This window comes from Platalea leucorodia, assembly GCF_965183815.1.
Source record: "Platalea leucorodia genome assembly, chromosome: 2".
NCBI classification, from domain to species: domain Eukaryota; kingdom Metazoa; phylum Chordata; class Aves; order Pelecaniformes; family Threskiornithidae; genus Platalea; species Platalea leucorodia.
In genome coordinates, this window is record NC_138824.1 from 116049527 (window position 1) to 116068154 (window position 18628).

The 18628-nt window shown below is 44.1% G+C and overlaps 2 protein-coding genes across 5 annotated transcripts in view; one reads left to right on the plus strand and one right to left on the minus strand.

Moving 5' to 3' along the window:
• Window positions 1-697: 697 nt before the first annotated feature.
• Window positions 698-8742, minus strand: MPC2 (mitochondrial pyruvate carrier 2). Its single transcript, XM_082304657.1, has 5 exons — window positions 8491-8742; window positions 4695-4735; window positions 2769-2853; window positions 1595-1706; window positions 698-943 (listed from the first exon to the last, which is right to left on the minus strand). The coding sequence occupies exons 1-5, from the start codon at window positions 8594-8596 to the stop codon at window positions 886-888; spliced, it is 402 nt and encodes a 133-aa protein (XP_082160783.1). The 5' UTR covers window positions 8597-8742; the 3' UTR covers window positions 698-885.
• A 524-nt stretch (window positions 8743-9266) lies between these two features.
• Window positions 9267-18628, plus strand: part of DCAF6 (DDB1 and CUL4 associated factor 6) — a 90574-nt gene continuing 81212 nt past the window's right edge. For all 4 annotated transcript variants that reach the window (XM_082304346.1, XM_082304347.1, XM_082304348.1 and 1 more), the window contains exon 1: window positions 9267-9515. In XM_082304346.1, coding sequence (XP_082160472.1) covers window positions 9422-9515 — 94 coding nt within the window. In that variant the 5' untranslated portion in view covers window positions 9267-9421. The remainder of the gene's footprint in view (window positions 9516-18628) is intronic.

The following is an 18628-nucleotide window of genomic DNA, read 5'->3' on the forward strand; positions in this document are numbered from 1 at the left end:
TTTGCAGTGTCATGTAAAGCCTTTGCTCGGAAGCTATTTCACAGTGGCACATTTTTCCTCTTTACAGGAGAGTAAGTAGGGAGAGATGTTGACTTTCAGGGAAGGCTTCGCTGTTTATTCACAAACATGCCACAGATGGGAGCAGACCACTGCCTCCAGAGCTTTGGAGAACTGGCATGTACATGTTTCCTGAGTGCACACCTTCAGAGGAAATCTGCATGTACTTAAGGAGAGGGCGGAAAGCGAGTAATGGAAGCTCTGGCTGTTTATTTTTCACACTCCCAAGAACCAGGTAATTAAATGCGCCCATTTTCTGCCTCTAGTTGTAAAGGATGACAGAAACTAAAACACCAGCGGCACACACTAGTTTGCCCTCTTGTTAAAGACAGTGGTGGCTGGGAAACAAATGAAGATACACATAGCTGAGGCTGAAAAGAATATCCTTACGCTATCAGGGAAGAGCATCAGGGAATGAAATGCAAATGCTACTGTTGTTGGTTACTGAAAGTATGGTAAAACCCCTCGCAGGTCTGACTGTGACATGAAAGATTACTTCAGTCTGAGGCTCTGGCTGTCACCAGTACCGCGTCACTCCCAGCACTGTTCACTAGAGTCAGATATGGTTGGGCCCAGCAACTCATTCTAGGCACAATCCACAACTGGTTCCTTTTAAAGAGACAATATAAGACACACAATGTTACTTCAATTTAAAAGGTTGCACTTTATTTAAATGTATGGAGATACTTTGTTATTTGCACTTAGAAAACACTTGCTCTCTAGACATTTAGATTTCCTCTTTCATTTCTCAGAGGAAAAAACATTAAAATTAGTGAAGCTAGGTCCCATGGGGAAGGGTTTGTGCGTTGTTGGATTTGACCTGTTGTGTTAAGCATCTCTTTGCTGCAGCTGCTCATGTTGTTTTGCTTTTAGCTCCCGATTATACCTATGGGGGGAAAAAAAAAGGCACACAGACTAAGAATAGAACACCAGTTACAATAACAGTGTCTTCCTAACAATCTGTTCGGCAAAGGAGGTTTAAAATTACAATGGACTCGAGGGTGGAAACTCAGGATAGGACAGTTTAGTTCATGTAAGAAGTTCCAAATTGTTGTCAAGTATACCTCATTCCTGGCCAGTACTGAAGCCAGAGAACTCCAAATTTTTCCCTTGAGAAATCATTTTAAAAAATTAAAAATAAAATGCTGCTCTGCTTAAGAACCCTTTGATCCAGCCGCAACTGACACTATTCAACACTGAAAGCTGACAGAAGTGCAAAGCTTATGAGGAGGAGAAAGCCTAGGCTGTTTGTCAGTCAGACCTATGGGTTTTAAAGAATGCCTTAGACCCAGAAATTACAGCTAACATAAAGCATTCCTTAAAAAGTGCTCTAGCTATACTGAAAATATTTAAAGCTTCACTCCCACTCAACTGGAAAACTAACAATGTAGCAAAAAAGTTCTGCAATGTTTAATTGTTCAGTTCCTCTTGCCTGTTGCACTGACATTGAGGCTGGTAGAATTATAAATTCCTGGTTAAGATGAGGTGGTGTGAATGCTCAGTTATAGTATGTAGAGTAGCCCTTCTTAATACATACCTCCATATTCGGAAGAGTTGAGAGCCACCAGCACAGCCGACAAAGAAGTTCACAGCAAACAGACTCCAGTTTTTAGGAATAATAACTAGAGAGTACCTTGACCAAATAAGGCCTGATGAATGAAAGGGAAAGTTTAAAGATGTTATGTCTTTAAAATGAAATATTCAGACATTCCCCTAAGTTTGGAGACAGAATCACGGGCCAGTTTAAGTAAACAAGTTTTACAACTTCATGTTAGACAACTGCTTTTCTTATAACTAGCCATTTCTCAGTTAAAAGCGCATCAAGTGCCAGTGGGACAGCTATGGGGATGTATTGCATTTTCCCAAAATAACTAGACAATAAAGTTAATCATAGTCTTAATATCAAAGATCCTCTGTACTCTACAGCAGTCTAGACCTTAATTCGCCAGCACAGTTGCAGGCTAGTGGCATTTTGCTGTAGTATATCCAGCTTGCTGCACCAGCTTAGAGATCACTGAACCCACCACTCAAGAAAGGTTTACATATCATGCAAAATGCACAGCACTGTGTCAGATATCGCAATAAAGTCCGAGAAGGAAGAAGGCGGCACGTGTAATTTTGATTTTCAGCTTTAGCTGCCACAAGTCCCGCCCCTGACAAGACCTGGTGGAACACCCTGAATACAGAATATTGTTTCTGCCAGTGTGAAAAGTCACGGCAGACAGTAGTGCAGCGGTCTGTGTACCACTGCTTCCAAGTTCTTTTAACACATGGAAATTCTTTCCAGTTACGTTAGTGCAATTACCCTACCATTGTATAATCCCTTAAAGTCTGTTCTAAAAAAGTCACTATATCCTGGACTGATTTCAAAATTACTTGACCTGAAGCGAAAGACGTCACTTGGTGGAATGAGTGGTATCATTGTGACTTAAGGGATGAAACTCATATCCTAACTCATAACAACTTGCTCTGGACAGTTCCAAATTAAGACACATGTAGAAAACTGTTATATAATCACAGAACTCGTACAGCTTGAATAACAAGTATAGTTCTGTCCTAGAATTATCATCTGGCAGCAATGGTGAGAGCTAGCGTATCATAGTTAAGCCTTTTCTATAGAAGTGGATTAGTACTGATGGAGGATTTGGAAAGAAGTGTATACAGTTTTAGAGAGAGTGCTGTGTAAAAGCAGGGAGTAACTTTGGCTTTACCTGTGGCCATTAGTACTGCAGACTGTGCCGTGCTGAGCTTTTCTGCTGGTCTGGTCATGTCAGCCATTCCAGCACATACCAAACCCTGTAAAGAGAAATTCAGTGAGCACCAGTCCAGCACCAGGACCTCCTGTAACAGATCAAACACTTTACAAGGGGAAGTTGCTTCTTAGCTCAGTGCTTATTCTATATGCATTATGCAGGAGATGGGATGAATTATATGAGCAGAGTAATTAGACTCTCTGAGACACCATCCACTTCGATTCCCTTGTGGTAGGAGTAAGAACACAGTTATGGGGGGTGCAACTGGCTTGCAATAAAATCCCAGGCAGTGGCAATTTTGTATTAATTTAAGAACAAGGTTAATTTAAGCACAGCTGCTTAAGAAAGCAGCTGGAAAAAAAAAAATCGGTTTTCATGCAACAAGTAGAGGTTTATCAAAATAAGGCCCTTCTTCCTAAAGCTCAGGCTAAGATATTGTTGGTAAAGATGTAGGTGTAACACCATCTAGTCTTCACTCAGCTTCCTCTGAGGAGGTAAAAGCGCTTCTTTTTTAATATAATTGCAGTAAAAGTAGAAAACTTCCAGGTGAAGTGAGGAATAGCTTGGCTGATCTACTTCACAACATTACTAGCAAACACACTGCATGATTTGTTCTGTTGTGTTATTGCCCTCTACTGGAAATACAATTTCATGTTCGCGTTACAGGAGTTCACAAAAAAAACCCCAAAACGCAAAATGCCACAAAGAAGAGAGTCCTGATGCTTCTAATTCACTGACTGCCACTAAGGACTCTTTTGGCTCCAATCAAGAAACCAGTTTTCAAGGGCAGAGACTTCTGCGTGCTGCCTCACTTATGGGATTGATGTTGCTGCCGTGGTGGCACGGAGGTACGGATTTTCAGCACACCTGAGTAACTGCAGTAAATGTGCCTTTGCCACATCGGGGAAAAGTCATTTCAATTTGTCAGTGAAGAACTTCACTGTAAGCTTAGAGCTGCATGTTCACAAAAGAAAAACTATCTGTATATTAGCTCTTTGGATACAGCAGCAGTCAACACCAGCCTGCTCAGAAGAGTTGCCCGTACTGTCAGGCTGGAGCACATTGCCTGGGAGAGCCTCCGGATGGTTAACCACGGTTACTGCAGCTCCAGTTTAGATTGGCAAAGAAACCAAGCTACAGCTTAGAGTGTAACGTGTTGCCTGTGGCCCATAAAAAGCTGTGGTTCACAACAGCAAACTTACAAACCAGCTGGCAATAGGAAGAGCAGGTTATATCCTTGGTTGTTATCAAACAAGGAGATCAAACAGCTTTATGATTTTAGAGCTCATTTATTTTATCTACCAATACAATAACTAGGAGGAGGCACCTGCGCACAGACGTAGCCAAGGGGCGTAACCAAGTGGGAAACAAGAGACCTACTGATAGCCGAAATGGCAGTTGCCTTTTTTTTTGTTGTTGTTGTTTTTTAGGCAGTGGCTGCTCGTGTTTTCTCAAGATTACCTTGTACTCTGACATGCTTTAACCTGCCTTCAAACTTTGAGGCTTAGGACTTGGCTTCCTTAAGATACTCCTCAAATTCCTCAATCTCAGAAGAAATACATGCTTTAAGAGTTTTGAATTATATGCTAGCTCATGCCTACCTTGAGCAACAGTTGGTGTTTCACAAGAGAAAGATTTTGTGAAACTTCCAGCAAAGAGCACAGTTTTTCCCCAAAGCATTTTTCCCCCGCTGTATCCCCTGCATGTTGTACTATATGTTATTAAGGCTAATTTTGTTCCTCCCCGTATATTAAAAATTAGAGCCTCGGTATTAAAGCTTTCTGTAGGCTCAGATATCTGCTGGGAAACTATTGCTTGCTCAATGGGTTGCTGCAGATTGCCCTCTGACTGACATCCAGACACCAGCTGGCATCTTATACTTACCCATTTCATAATAGGTGCCCAGAAAAACACTGTTTTGGGACCTGAGGGAGGAGGGGGGGGAAAGAAAAGAAGTTAAATTATTCAGTAAGAGATGTGGCTGCTTTAATACCCACAGTTAGTTTTAGTTTTATTTTGTTTTTTTAAATAATGAATTGTGCATATTAGCACAGTTTCTACCACTGTACAAGCTTTAATACCTAGTACTCCTAGTTCATCAACTCAGTGCATCAACCTTCAGTTGTGTAAGCAGTCCACCCATTTCTACAACAGACGAGTAGGATTTTGTATTTCCATTCTTAAGCAAACAAGGAGACTAGAGCAGGCAAAATGCATTCATAATGAAAAGAGTTAGGATAAGGCCTAGGAATAGTGAAGACAGTTTCTATATAGTGATTGAAAGCTACTCTACAGCTGGACTAGCAGAATTAGTATTTGAAATCTCTGTGAACTGAATCTTATAAACTAAAACCCCAAAATATTTTATTACTGGTACTGTAACAAGTCAGGCCCTCCTTCCTTTTCCAAATCACGGCCCGTGCCACACCTAAAATGTGCATACTGCCAACCGTGCCAGACATCATTGATCTAGGACTACTGCTTGAAGGCTTAAAAGAGAGACCACGATCCAAAGTATCAACGCACCGTGCTGGGAGACAGTCAGGACACCGGTTCAGATTTCATCAAAACACATTAAGTTTTAGGTCTCGCTAGGCCACCGCTCAGCATTCGGATAACATGCAAGATGAAGCCAAGTTTTCACTGTAATATGTTACATATTATGAGTAAAGTTTTTAAATACCAATGATAAACACTAGGACTTTGGTTGTTTGCTTTTTACGTGAGCTAAGTTTTCACTAACAATTCAGCCTTAAAAAGGCCTTGCAGTAACTACACTCTCTGTTCTAAGCACCCTCAGCTTTAAAACTGACTTGGGAAAAATTAACTGTCAGGTTTCTACAGCAAGCACCTCTGAAGCAACTCATAATTTGGGGGATAAGACTAATTATTACAAATACTATTTGCTCCATCACGTTAAAGCCAACTAAGTCCTAGACAAGGGCAGGGCAACTGCAACCCAGAATGCAACGAAAACTGGCTTGGCAGCTTTGCATAAAGCTTGCTTAGACCCATGCTGCATGTGACAGCGATCAAGTTTCAAACTGCAGTTAATAAATACTAGCACATTACTCTTTGCTTGGATAACTGAACGTTTCTACCTACACAGGATTTGATTTTTTTTAGGATGCATGGGGTTGTGCAGCCACTAAACTGTCTAATATTGTTGAAGAAATACAGCTCAATATCCATCCGTTAAAGATGTAAACTTCAGTTGCTGTTCTCTTAGGCAGCTGCTTAGTACGTCAGTATCAGGCTGCAAATATAGCTCTTTCTAAGTCAGTCTTATAGACTGTACTCTTACAGAAGTAACTTTAATTACTATCATCTATTTTCTTCTAAAACACAAATTCAGATTTGGGGTACTGGAGAATGTGGGGTGAGTATAAATTATTAAATCGACATTCCCTAAACAACGAGTAGAGTTTTCAAGAAGACTGACAATTTTTATCAATAATAGATGACTTGATAAGAAACAATCGAAGACAAGTAGGGTACCAAGCCAAGCTTGTTATAAGGGAAGACTCAAACGCCGTAAGCAGAACACCTCTCCTGGAGGCACGCCAGCAAGCACCCAGCCAGGGCGAGCTCTTCCCAGATCCTGACACCCAGAATTTTTCAAGGATGAATGTGACAGCAACACATCAAAGCAGGGACACACCAGAGGCTAACTGGGATATCTGTGTACGTCTCCAGTTTATAGAATTTATGATTTCTATTAAATGTAAGAAGTCTTTGTCCCAGAGAGTTTAGTTTAATCAGGCAAAGTGAACCACAGAGGCCAAAGGAGAGGGAGTACAAGCTCAGCCCACGCTTCCCTATGGCTGCCAAGAGCCATGTTCCCCACTCCGTGGCAGCCAAGGGAGTTGGTGTGCTGTACCCCAGGCCCTTCGCTGTCCGCCAGCAGCCTCCCTCTGTGCACGCCAGCCAAAGGAACAGCTTTTCAGACCAAAGGAACAGCTTTTCAGACCAGGCATCAATTATTTTACTGGAAGCTTTTTTTGTACCAGAAAAGAAGCAAGCATTGTTCTTCATTTCTCACAAGTGATTTATAACTTCATGGTAATGATACTTATATTCCGAAATTAGACTAGAAACTTAGATATCACCGGAGATAAAATGTGAGCCTTTCACTTTTAACCTACTTATTTTGCAGTCAGAGTGACATCTATTGCATAACTTTATCACAAACCCACCTTCAAGACATTCAAGGCTGAAACAGAAGTGGCAGAGGCTCAGTTTTGAAACCTGCTTGCTCTGTGGCTTTTCTCACTTATGCCATCAGTACGGATTGTGGCAGATACGTATGTACGGACGCACACAGAGTCCCTATAAAATGGATTTTTTTTTTAAATGAATTCCAACATTATGATGGTGAACAAAAGCAGCCCAGAGGCAGTTCCATGAAGTGAAAAGCACTGCAAGAGAACCTCCAAAGCCTTTGTCAATTAGTACTACAGTTCTGATGAAGAATGAACGTAGATGTTCCCAGTGCTTGCCATGCCTTGTATTCAATAAAAGCAATTGGAAGCTGCCAGATTTCACACGGGATGAATGTGGCGCTCAGAGGCTTGGTGCCCTTGCAGTGGAAGTGCTGGACATATTGACTCTTTATATACATGATTGTTAAATATATATATATTGGTCTAGTGAATTCAGTACAAATCAGACATTTTCATAACTGCAGTTTTCACTCTTTAACTGTGATTTCTTTAGAGCAACAATTTTCATTTCACAAAAGGACCGTTACAGGGGGATGGAGCAACTGACTAAAGTCCATTTTCACAGTGCATATTCCAGGTAGGTGAAGAGTCAAGGACGCACATCACACTGAAACAAAACAGTGGCAACAGCAGCCTATGGAATTGTAGGATTTTATTGAGCACTCTTTTTAACTACCCTATGCAATTTGTTGACTTGACAAACATCACCTAAATGGCACTGAAGCAAATCATTTTACAAGAGGTTTCTCCCTAATAACACACAAAAAACCCTCCCATGTTTGCTGAAGCAAAGGTAAGCTTTAGGTCAGGTAAGGGTAGGTCTTTTCAGGGAAACTCGAGCCCTTCCATTCCCACTCGAGCCCTTCAGCTACCCGAGTGGGTTCATGAAGGGCAGTTGTCCTCTTCGGCAGAAAGAAAACAAAGCAAACAGCAGCCTGACTTAAACCAGGGTACGCTTCAAGCTCAGAAATCCTTGCAGCGCTCCCCTCTATTTCTTCAGCGCATCCACTCGGAGGAAGCGACTGCTGGGGCCTCCGGGCCGGGGTCACAGCCCGGATTCGGGCCGGGGAGTAACGGGACGGTGACCCTCCAGCGCACTCGTGCGTTGCGGGAGACGGGGGTCACGAATCGCATCGTGTTTGGCTTTTTTTTTTTTTTTTTTTTTCCAAATAAAGGAAGTTTTCCCTTAAGGAGCAGGAGCCCGCTCGCCGGCAGTCCTCCCGGCGCGGGAATCACAGGGACAGAGCCGCGGCCCCGCGGCCCCGCTCCGGCCTCCCCCGCCGCAGGAGCACGCCACACACCCCCCCCCCCCTCCCCGGCTCCAGCCCGGCGCTCCGGTACCCCCGCCCCAGGCGGCCGCGGCAGCCCCCGCCGCACCCCGCCTCTTCCTCCGCGGACCCAAGCGGGGGCCGGGGTGGCCCCAGGCGCCGGGCCGCCGGCGGAGGACGCGCCGTTACCTGCCGGGTGGTTGTAAAAGGGCCGGAACCGCGGCGGCAGCTTGAGCTCGATGCGGTCGAGCAGGCGGTGGTAGGAGGCGCGGAGCCCCGCGACGGCAGCCGCCATGTCGGGGCGGCGAGGGGGGCGCGGGGGCCGGGCGGCGGCGGGTCGGCGGGCGAGCGGGCGGCGGCGGCGGCTCCGTCCCTCGGCGACCCGCCGTCCTTCCACCGCTCCCTGCGAGCCCCGCCCACCTGTCACCCCCGCGCCGGGGGGAGGAGCGCCGCTCCCTGCGCGCTGATTGGCGGCCTCCGCGCGAGGCGGGGCGGGGCGGCGGGGATGGCGCGGCGCTATTGGCTAGAGCGGCCTGTCCCCGCCTCCTGAGGCGAGCTGGCGCCAGCGCGCTCGCGGGAGGTCTTGGGGGCGTCTTCGGGAAGGGCACGAGCGCCCGGCTCAGAGATGGACGCCGGGACGGCTTCGCTCTCCCATCCAAGATGGCCGGCGCGGGAAACCCCGGGCCGCGGCTACGCGCCCAGACCCAAGATGGCCGCCTTGCGGCTTCACCGCTTGGCTGCAGGGCGGGTTTGGCCGGCGAAGCCGGATGCGCTGTCGTCACCCGCCGCTTTCACACCGACCCCTCCCTGTGCGGGGCGGGGCCCCCCGAGGCCGTGTTACCGGCTCGCGCGAGACGCCCGTGGTCTCGGAGCGCCGCGCCCCCTCCCTCGCGGCGGGGGGCGGGGCGCCTCGGGGGCGGGGCGCCATGCCTGGGGGCGGGGCGCGGAGCCGCCGCCGCCGCTCGCTCCCCGTCGGTGCCTCGGCGCGAGGCGGGCGTACGAGCCAGCGAGCGAGCGCCGGGCGCGCGGACCGGCCGGTTTCCATGGTGATCGCGCGGGGCGGCCGGTACCACCGGAGCGCCCGACACCCCTTCCCCCCGCGCCCCTTCCGCGCGGGGCCATGTCCCGCGGGCACTGCCCCCACCTGCTGTGGGACGTGCGGAAGCGGAGCCTGGGGCTGGAGGAGCCCGGCCTGCTGCGGAGGCACTACCTGGGTAAGGGCGGGGGCCGCGGCGGCGGGCGCCGCTCGGCCGCTCCGAGCCCCCCGCCCCCTCTCCCCACGCGCGGGGCGGGGGCGGCTGGCAGCGGCTTCTCCCCCCCCCCCCCCCCCGAGGCGCGCGCAGGCGGGGGGGGCGGGGCGCGGTGGGGAGAGGGTCCACGCGTGGCGTGGCGTGGCGTGGGGGGGCGCTGAGCCCGCTTCCCCCGCCCCGGCCCGGCCCGTCCCGCTCCCCCCTCCCGGCCGGGCGGTCCCGCAGCGGCCGGCTCCGAAGTTTCCTGAGCCGGGCGCGGGGCGGCCCCCTGCGCCCTCGGGGCGGGGGGATCCGGGGCTCGGCGGGGCCCTGGGCTCCCCCCGGGCGCTGCCCGGCGGCCCCCGCCCGCCCCCTGCCTGCCCGAAGGAACTGTTGCGTGAGGGAGGGCCGGCGGGGAAGTTGGGCGGCGGCGGATCGCGGCGGCCGCGGGTTATGCCCCGGGCTGCACAGGCTCCGGATTTACCGGCCCTGAGCCGCCGCCGCTCGCTAGCCAAACACGTCAGCGCCGGGATCGTGGCGTGGTCGCTCCCGGGCTTTGGGGCGTTTGCCGGGCTGACGGCAGCCGGCGGGCGGGCAGGGCCCCGGGGCGCCGGGCTTTGTGCTCGCAGGGGCTCCGCAGCCCTCGGGGGCTGGGCCCGCGCCGCCGCCCCGCCGGCTCCTCGCCGCCCTCTCCCCCGACGCGAAGCCGGTTATCTTTCACTTTCTAGGCGCCGCCGGTTAAAAATAGCGTTAGTTTCAGTTTGCGAGGCTTCAGGGAGGTTTCCGTAGCGTTACAGAACTACGGATATTCTTCGTAATGGCGCGGGTTGCATGCCTTCTGCACCCCCCCCTTCCCCCCCCCCCCCCAATATATATGTATATATATAAAAAAAAATATTTATTCACGTGTTTTTGGAGGTGTAGCAGTCTATCGCATCTATCATAACGCCACTTTGATTTGGGGGGGTGGCTCCCCGGGGAAGATGGCTTGTGGCTGGCCAACGCGTTCTTTTGTGCTCGTGTGGCAACATAGTTCCTGCTTCTGAGTCGAAACGCCGAGTGCTGGAGATGGAACTTGCTCACAGCATTGTGAAAAGTGTGTCTTTTTGTCCCTCCTAGGCATTTCTGACTGTGGTTGGTATTGGTTTTCGTTTGGTTTCCTGGTGGAATTTAAGGTGGTATATCGCATTACCGAGTCCAACTCAGTAGTTGTCTGTCTGTGGTCCCTGGGCACTCGGTAATCCACAAAAGGTAATTGAGAAAAGCAAGGTCATTGCTGGGAGGTTTCCCCCTGTTACAGAGAGGACGTGTGTCTGTGCAGCACCTACGTGCACAGAAGTGCTTGGGAAAAATTTTTCGAGGTCCTGAAATTAAAAAAGGTTGAAAAAGAATGGTCTAACTGCTTTCGACTTTTGTTATGTCTTGACAGCTGTGCTTGGCCAAGTCTTAGCTGAGGATTGTCCTAACTTTTTAGTGATCAAACACGGATATCCTGACTGGATACTGAAGGAAAAATTTCTTTTTTTTTTCCTTTTTTTTTTCTTTTTTTTTTTTTTTTTTTTTTTGCTTGCTCCAGAAAAGCTCAATGTTAAAATTAGGACTGTAGTGTGTAGATTTTGAAGAAGCACTGTAAGACCTTTTTTTTTTTTTTCTTTTACATGATTGTGTCTCTGACAGTTGAAATACTAAAATTTGATCAGTAGAAATCATCCTCGCAGATTTATTAAGATCTCTTTTCTGGACACTGCTCCAATAAAACATGCATAACTTCAGTTAAAAACAAAATCCCTCTGGTGACTAGGTTAAGGTCTCATATTTACTGTTTTGCATTTAATCTAAACATGTTCGGTAGCTTTATAGCCTTGAGAAAATAGGACCGGGGAGAGGCTTCCCACTGGATTGACATTAAGATCTGCATTGGTGGTGGCAAGAGTTGCTCAGTCCTTACTGACTTCTGCTTTTAACGAAAGGGGTTAGCACACGGTGTGCTTGTCTTGTAGAGACATTGCGCTTGTATTCAAAATGGCGTTTATGGCCTTAATAGGCCCACTAATTTTGCTGCAAGTCAGGTATGATTGCTTGTGTGCAGATTTCCCAGATGACAGGCCTGTTGTGGTGCCTTTTTATGTGCGTTTTAGTGTATATATGGGTCTTTTCTCTTTCAGACTTAAGCAGTTCTAGGTAGGAGCTTTGTTCTTTGGACACAGATTTGAGACCGCAGTGGTCAGATAGGTAACGTTGATTGTTGGCCATTGCTGATCTAGTCTGAATGGGAAGTAAGGTTTCTTCCTATTTATACTGTTTTTATACTCTTTCAACAGTCTGACAGACAGAACAAATGCAAGTCAAGCATTTCATTTTGACTTAGTATTGGAAGACTTGAGGCATTGTTCATGTGTGTTTTTTGCTTTTTGTTTGTTTGTAGTTTTTGTTTGGGTGGGTGTTTTTTTTTTAGTAAATTTGTCAAAACAATTATGGATACCAGTACAAAATAAAGCGAGTTATATGTCTCTTTCGTTGTCTGCTGCTCTTTTTCAGCAAATAAAAGGAGAACCTTCATAGCAAGTCCATAACTAACAATGTGGTTCACAATGTGTTGGAAGGAAGATGTGTGTGTATGAGTGATACTTGCATAGCGAACCATTCATTTGCATGGTGGTATAATGCTACAATGTGAAATATGGGGAATATTGAAGGCAATTATGTATTGAAGGAAGACATCTGAGAACTAACTACTGTTTCCTGTTTACTCTGTGTTTTAGTTTCATGTGAACTGGCAATCAAGTGGCACTCTATTTATAGCCTCTTTCAGCTTTTGAAAACAGCTGCTCCAGGAAGGATCTGTGCATCATACTGTACCTTTCCGTGCAGATAGTTCACTCCTGGAATTTATGTCCTTGCAAAACTCTCTCTGATTTTGCAAGATCTCTAAATAATTGCTCTGAAACCTAGTCGGTTCAGGTCAGAGTTCCAGAGGAAAGTCTTGTGGAGATGGGGCAATATATAGGTACCTGGGACGTGTCCTTCCAATGTTATTTGGTAAGAATTCCTGCTGTGATGACAGAGGGAAAATGTGGGTCTTATCAATGTATCTGTTAGCTACATTTTCTTCAGCATTTGTAGGCTAATTAGTCTCAATTTCAGACAGTGATTGTATCTGAAGTCTCCAGAGAAAGCCAAGCCTTGGGCAGGCTGTCAGTACCGCTCTTTTCTTTGATTCATTTTGGGCATCGTCTTAGCCTCGTGCTAGTGGGAGGAGTCCTGCTGCTGGATCACGGGTGGCAACCGACTTTCAGACTACTTTCAGTTGTTAAAAACGTCACAGTGCATTTACATGGAAAAACATTGGTAGTAAACTGTAGTATCCAATATAAATTCTGCTTTGAAACTGGCAAATGTAATTATTCAGTCATGATACTTTCCCAAGAATCCGCAAGTCTTTGTTGCAATTTTCTATCATTGTGGCAATAGTTCAGTGGCTAATGAACATACTAGTTTTGATAGCACGTAAAATGTTCGGTGCCATCACAATAAAGGCCTCTGTGTGGATGAAGTATGGCATATAATAATTTGACTAGAGAAATAGCAGCATGGGTTTCTTGCAAGAAAGAACTGAGTCTATAATTCCTCTGAAGTATTTAATGTGACAGGTTTATTTGCTTTTCTGCAAAGGGTCATGCTGCTGAGGATGGCTCCGTTTAGCCAGGGGAAAGACTGAAAACTTTTTTTTTGTTAACTGGCCTAGCAGGTTATCCAGAGAAAATCTGTTAGCCTAAAATAGTTTGCAGAGAGGAACTGATTCCGTTTTTTAGCTCAGAGTGATTGTCAGAAGTTGTGGTGCTTGATACGATGGAAGCAAGTATCAAAGCAGGTATCAAAATAAGTCAATTCTCCCTAATCTCTGTTCACATACTATTTTCTAACATCATCTTTCCTTGTGGCACGAAACTTTTAAGCTTACCAGGTTTCTTAGAGATAGTGTTGTGATGCTGTCTCCTGAACTTCCGCTCCCCCCTCTTTAAAGACTGTTTCATATCTTACTAATTTTTAAACATTTGGGAACGGTTTGAAATCTATAAATTAACTGTAAGGAAACCAGTAGTTAGGTTCATTGTGGTTAAATTTTGTGAAGTTTCAACAGCTGTTGCTAAAAAGAGAACTCTAAATATATTATTATGTAGGTAGTGAGAAGTCACTAAACTAATCAGGTGTCAGTAGCTCCCCCTCTTTACTGAGAGGAACCATAGTAAAACCAAAACTAATTACAGTTTTGAAGTAAGTTAATTGCCCTGTTCATAGGTAGGGTTGAAAAACAGGATAGGCAAGAATAGCTGTTACGTGTATGGACAACCGATTAGTTTTGATATTGACTGTGTCACATTCATTACCTTATTAGTTTATAAAACTAGTAGTGGCTCATTGAATGTAGATAGAATTGGGTATTGCTGTTGAACATTTGGTTCTTCCTAAAATACATTCCCCAGGGTGTGAGAGTGAAATTAATTCCTTAAAATACTGAAAACTTTTATTCCCTCTGTTGCTTTTCCTTGGACAAACAAGCAAGCAAAAACCAGCAGAGGTGGAAACTTGAACGTTAGGGAGAACAACTAGAAAGATGTGTTATTTTTCCCCAGTTTTTGCTCTGCCTGTATTTTAACATGTGGTGTCTTAGTCTTTGGAAATAATGCAGAATAAGAAGCGTAAGACAGCTTTAACATGATCAGCTTTGTAGTTGGTGCTCTTGCAGACTCGGAGATAGTCAACAGAGTATTTAATCAGCCTTTTTTCTTTAATTCTTTGTGTAATACTTTTGATGTTTAATTATTTTCAGGTGCACTGTTACGTTTCATGTCCTAAACCTCTGGCATTAATTTTCTTTTCCAGCATGAATTAAAAACACTCACCTGTCACAGCTAAAACTCAGAACTGGTAGAAGTGTTTTATGTTGTTTTTCCTTCTACAAGTCTAGCAAATTAACTGCTGCTTGAAAAAGGACCATTATAAATTTACCTGGTTGCCTGATCACGAGGACACAAATGATTGACTGCTCTTTTAGTGCAAACAGTGTAGCTTCCTGATGGTGCAGCATCTTCCACTGCACTTTGATGTGTGCCCAGAAAACCAGTTCTGTAGTGATATATTCTGGCACATACCAAATGTGAAACTGGACTAACTGAAGATTTTAGAAAGATATAGTTGAACTCCTCAAATTTTTTTCATTAGCGGTGTTTTCCGAATAATAGAAATAGGCAGAGTCAGAATTGAAGTTCACAGTGTAATGAATGAATTAGAGGAAAATACATCTTTGAAACAAAACCAAACGTCATTAACGTTCTCAATCTCAAATATGTCAGCCAGGAAATTTGGTATAGTCACTGGGTTTTCAGTGGTTGTATAGAGAAGTTTAAGACATATAAGACTACTGGAGAAAAAGAATGTTACTTCTTAATTGTAAAATACACAAGAGAGTACAGTGATCAGGTATTGCCTTAAACTGGATATGTTGGGGTTTTTTTCCCTGTTAATAAAAGCAAGATTTAGGGACTATAGTCCTTAAAAAATTACAGATGGGCAATTGAAAAAGAAATGTGTCATCAAGACCTGTTGATAACAAATTGAATTTGGAGGAGTTTAGTGAAGAGACTATGTCTAAAATGAATTCCCTGATACCATCTCATTTAAATTGGTACCAAGGAATGGAAAGGCACAATGCATATGTATAAAACAGCTTTTTGAAAAAATGTTAGGGGTGATCCTAGCACATAAAGATTAATGATTTTTTTTTTTTTTTCCTAGTTCCAAGTAAATCAACTGAGATAATAAAGACACCCATTTTAAATGTTTTAATAGAATAATATGTAGAAAGTAGCACACTATCAGTAAAGGAAAATAAAAACATTAGTATAGCAGAATTAGTATAAAAACATTAGTATAGCAGAATCATCTGTACAAGGCAACAAATAAAGAAAAGCTGGCTGATGATAATTTGGTACATACCAGAAAACCAGAAAGCGATGTGAGCTGGGAGGCAGGATTAAGGTTGGATGAGTGTTTCTGGTGTCTGAGTGCTGAATGCTTAGTTTTAATTTCAGTCTAATCAGCCTTCTGTTATCTTTGGGACTATTTCACCCATAGACTACCTGAGCTGTGGAAGCGGAGGCGCAGGAGCCAGTTGGACCTGCAAGTGGTACAGCCATGTGGCACTATGCTATGTAAATTTGATAGCTTGTTTTGCTACTGTCTCAGGAATCTTTGCTTGTAGTTAACAATATCATTGACCTTTTCTCAGTTACATCTTCCCTGTGTGTTTTGTGGTTTAATTGTTATGGTTTGTGTTACTGCTTCTGTCTCCTTACTGTTGTTCCACCTTGTTCCTACTCAGTGGTAAAGTGTTGACAATCACTTCAGTATATATGCTTTTTTAAAAAAATATGATATGCAGGGTCTGGGATTATGCTGTGCCTTCTGTCACTCTGTCCTGAAATAGAATAATTTCCAATGTTAGTTTTTAGGATGTTGGGGATTGATAGGAGTACAACTTCTGTTTTTTTATGTAATAACATCAACTTGTGAAAAAACGTAGACCCTTACAGATCACGTTATTGTGTTCTTTAGTGGGACTACTTTGCTGACGCCTGTTTTTTGGGTTTTGTTTTTTCTTTTTTTCTAGTACTGTCTAGATCAGATGTTATCAATGAACCCACTTACTGAGTTTTGATGTTTTAATCTTCTGAATCACCAACTTTTTTGCTGCTGTTGTATCTTGACATACAGCATAAAAAAAAACACGTATGGAAGGGGGATTTCTGGCATTGCATACAGATACATCCAACCTAAGTGGAGCTAGTAGGAAATGATCAGAAATTGTTACAACTGTTTCAGATTGAATTTCTGAAGGACAGAAAACCAACAAGAGGCCTTTTAAGTTGCCTGCAGTTTTGTCAACTTTGCTTGACATGGACTGAATTATGCAGATGTACTTTTTGTTTTTCAGGGATTAACCTTATGTGTAGTGTCTGTGCTCTGAACATTAATCATGTGTGTTTATGAGTGTATGTAAGTGTGTTGCAGTCCCAAGGCTTTGCATGTATAATTATATTACCTGAATTATACTCAGTCTTAGGATGCAAATGTATTTGCTTTATGGCCTTTGGAGTCTCAGTCTTCTCATGCAAACAGCTGGAGACTGTAAAGATTTGTGTGCACTCTAAATATCTTTTCATTTTTGATTGCAATTTTTCATTGAATTTACATTGTATGCTTTTAAAGACAATCTTTGTACAAAGGATGTATTTGCTTTGTAAATAACTGCCTGTGTCTTGATACTGAGTGTTTCAGACAGCTTCACAGTCAAGTTGCACCTTGATCTTGTAATAATGAGCTTTGGATACATGAAAGCTGTCTCTTGCTGCAAAAACAAGTCGTGTACTGCATGTACTGGATTTGTATTTCAGGATGAGGCAGTGATGTGGGAGATCTGTTTAGATCTCTTTCTTTTATTTATTTTTTTTTAATATTTTTTTTTCCCTGTAGCCTTTTTCCAGTTGGATGGCTTCCATTAACTGCATTAGGGTAGACCATTAAGCATATCCGTGTTTAGTCCCTTCTGAGTTGTTGCACCGCAATACTATGAGTTCTTGTGACTTTGCGTGTGATTCCTGATCTTCTATCCTTGAATGTCCCCAAAATAGTCTAGTGGGATATAACTGATCATGTATCAAGAACTTGTTGACACTTGAGACTAGTCCTGTCCCAGCAGTAAGGGAAAAGATCAGTTCAGATGTAAAGTATGTCAGCCTTCAAAGAAAGCTGGATTTTTCACTGATAAAGTGCAAGTCTCAGCATTTTCTTGTCTTTGGGGCTTAGCAAGTTGCTGATTCAGATATGTCCCAAATGCTTTAGTATGCGTTGAATCATGGAATATTGAACACGAATATTGCGAGATGGAATCTGAGTCACATCAGGGAATTTTAATATCCCCTTATTTTCCTCATTTTGTTCTTCAAGGATTTGCAGGCTTTCCTCAGGAAAATTGAATGCATCATTAATGCTGCTGCTCTTTACTTAGCAGATATCATCAGGAAGATGAGGATCCATCCTTCCCTTCCCTGTGAACTGAATGCGTTCTGAACCATTACTGATGTTTGTTCAACCTTTATTGAATTACTGAAACTTCGCAAATATTGAATACTATTAAACAAAACCAAAACCACCTCTTTATTTAGATTACATGGCTTTGTTGTTATTATCATTGTAGTGTGTTCCCATTATTTACCTTTCCTAGGAAATGAGGAAAAATGTGGTTCCTTTTTAATTTGTTTTTATTTTAGAAACACTGTTATGTCCTGAAAACTCTTTTCAGTAGAAAACGAGTCTCTTGAGTTAAACAGCAGGTTTTTTTGGTCATCCAGGATGAATACATGCAGTTTAATGCAACAAGCAATGTAACTTTTAAAAGGAAGCTTTTTTTCATTTGTTTTTAAATGCCCAATGATAATTCAACTTATGTCACAGTGTTACTTAATAGTCATCTACTACTGAGACTCGGATTTCTACTTTAGCTCAACTTTTGACATCATCTATCTTTAAACTCTAATCCTGGGAAATTTCCAAGTGTTTACACTTGTAATCTCACAGGGTTATGTACCTATGTCTGTTACGGTATATGTATCTATTCCACATCTTCCCCCAAAGCCGGCAGTGTATAATTCCTATACTACCCAGGATTAAATGGTATGTTTAATTAGGTAGGTGTGCAGAATAGTAAATGCTTTAATTCAGTTCCACCCTGTCCAAATTCTCAGTTTCACTGAGACATCCTTGTGGGAAAGGCAGGCTCTCTGCTTTTTTGCTAGAAGACATGTCTCTTTAGATATACTGGTAAGCTTCTATATAATCACTTCTTCATCTGTTTAAAAATGTGTATTGAGTTAGCTTAAACAGCTTTAAATAGTAGGCTTTTATTTACCCCAGAACCTTTTGTCTGAAATGGGCTAGGGGATATTCATGTGATTAGTCCTGCTGGCTGATTTGAAGAAGCAGTAGCCTGTGACAGACACTTAAAGGTAATGGAAGGACTGGCAGCAGTATTGGGCACA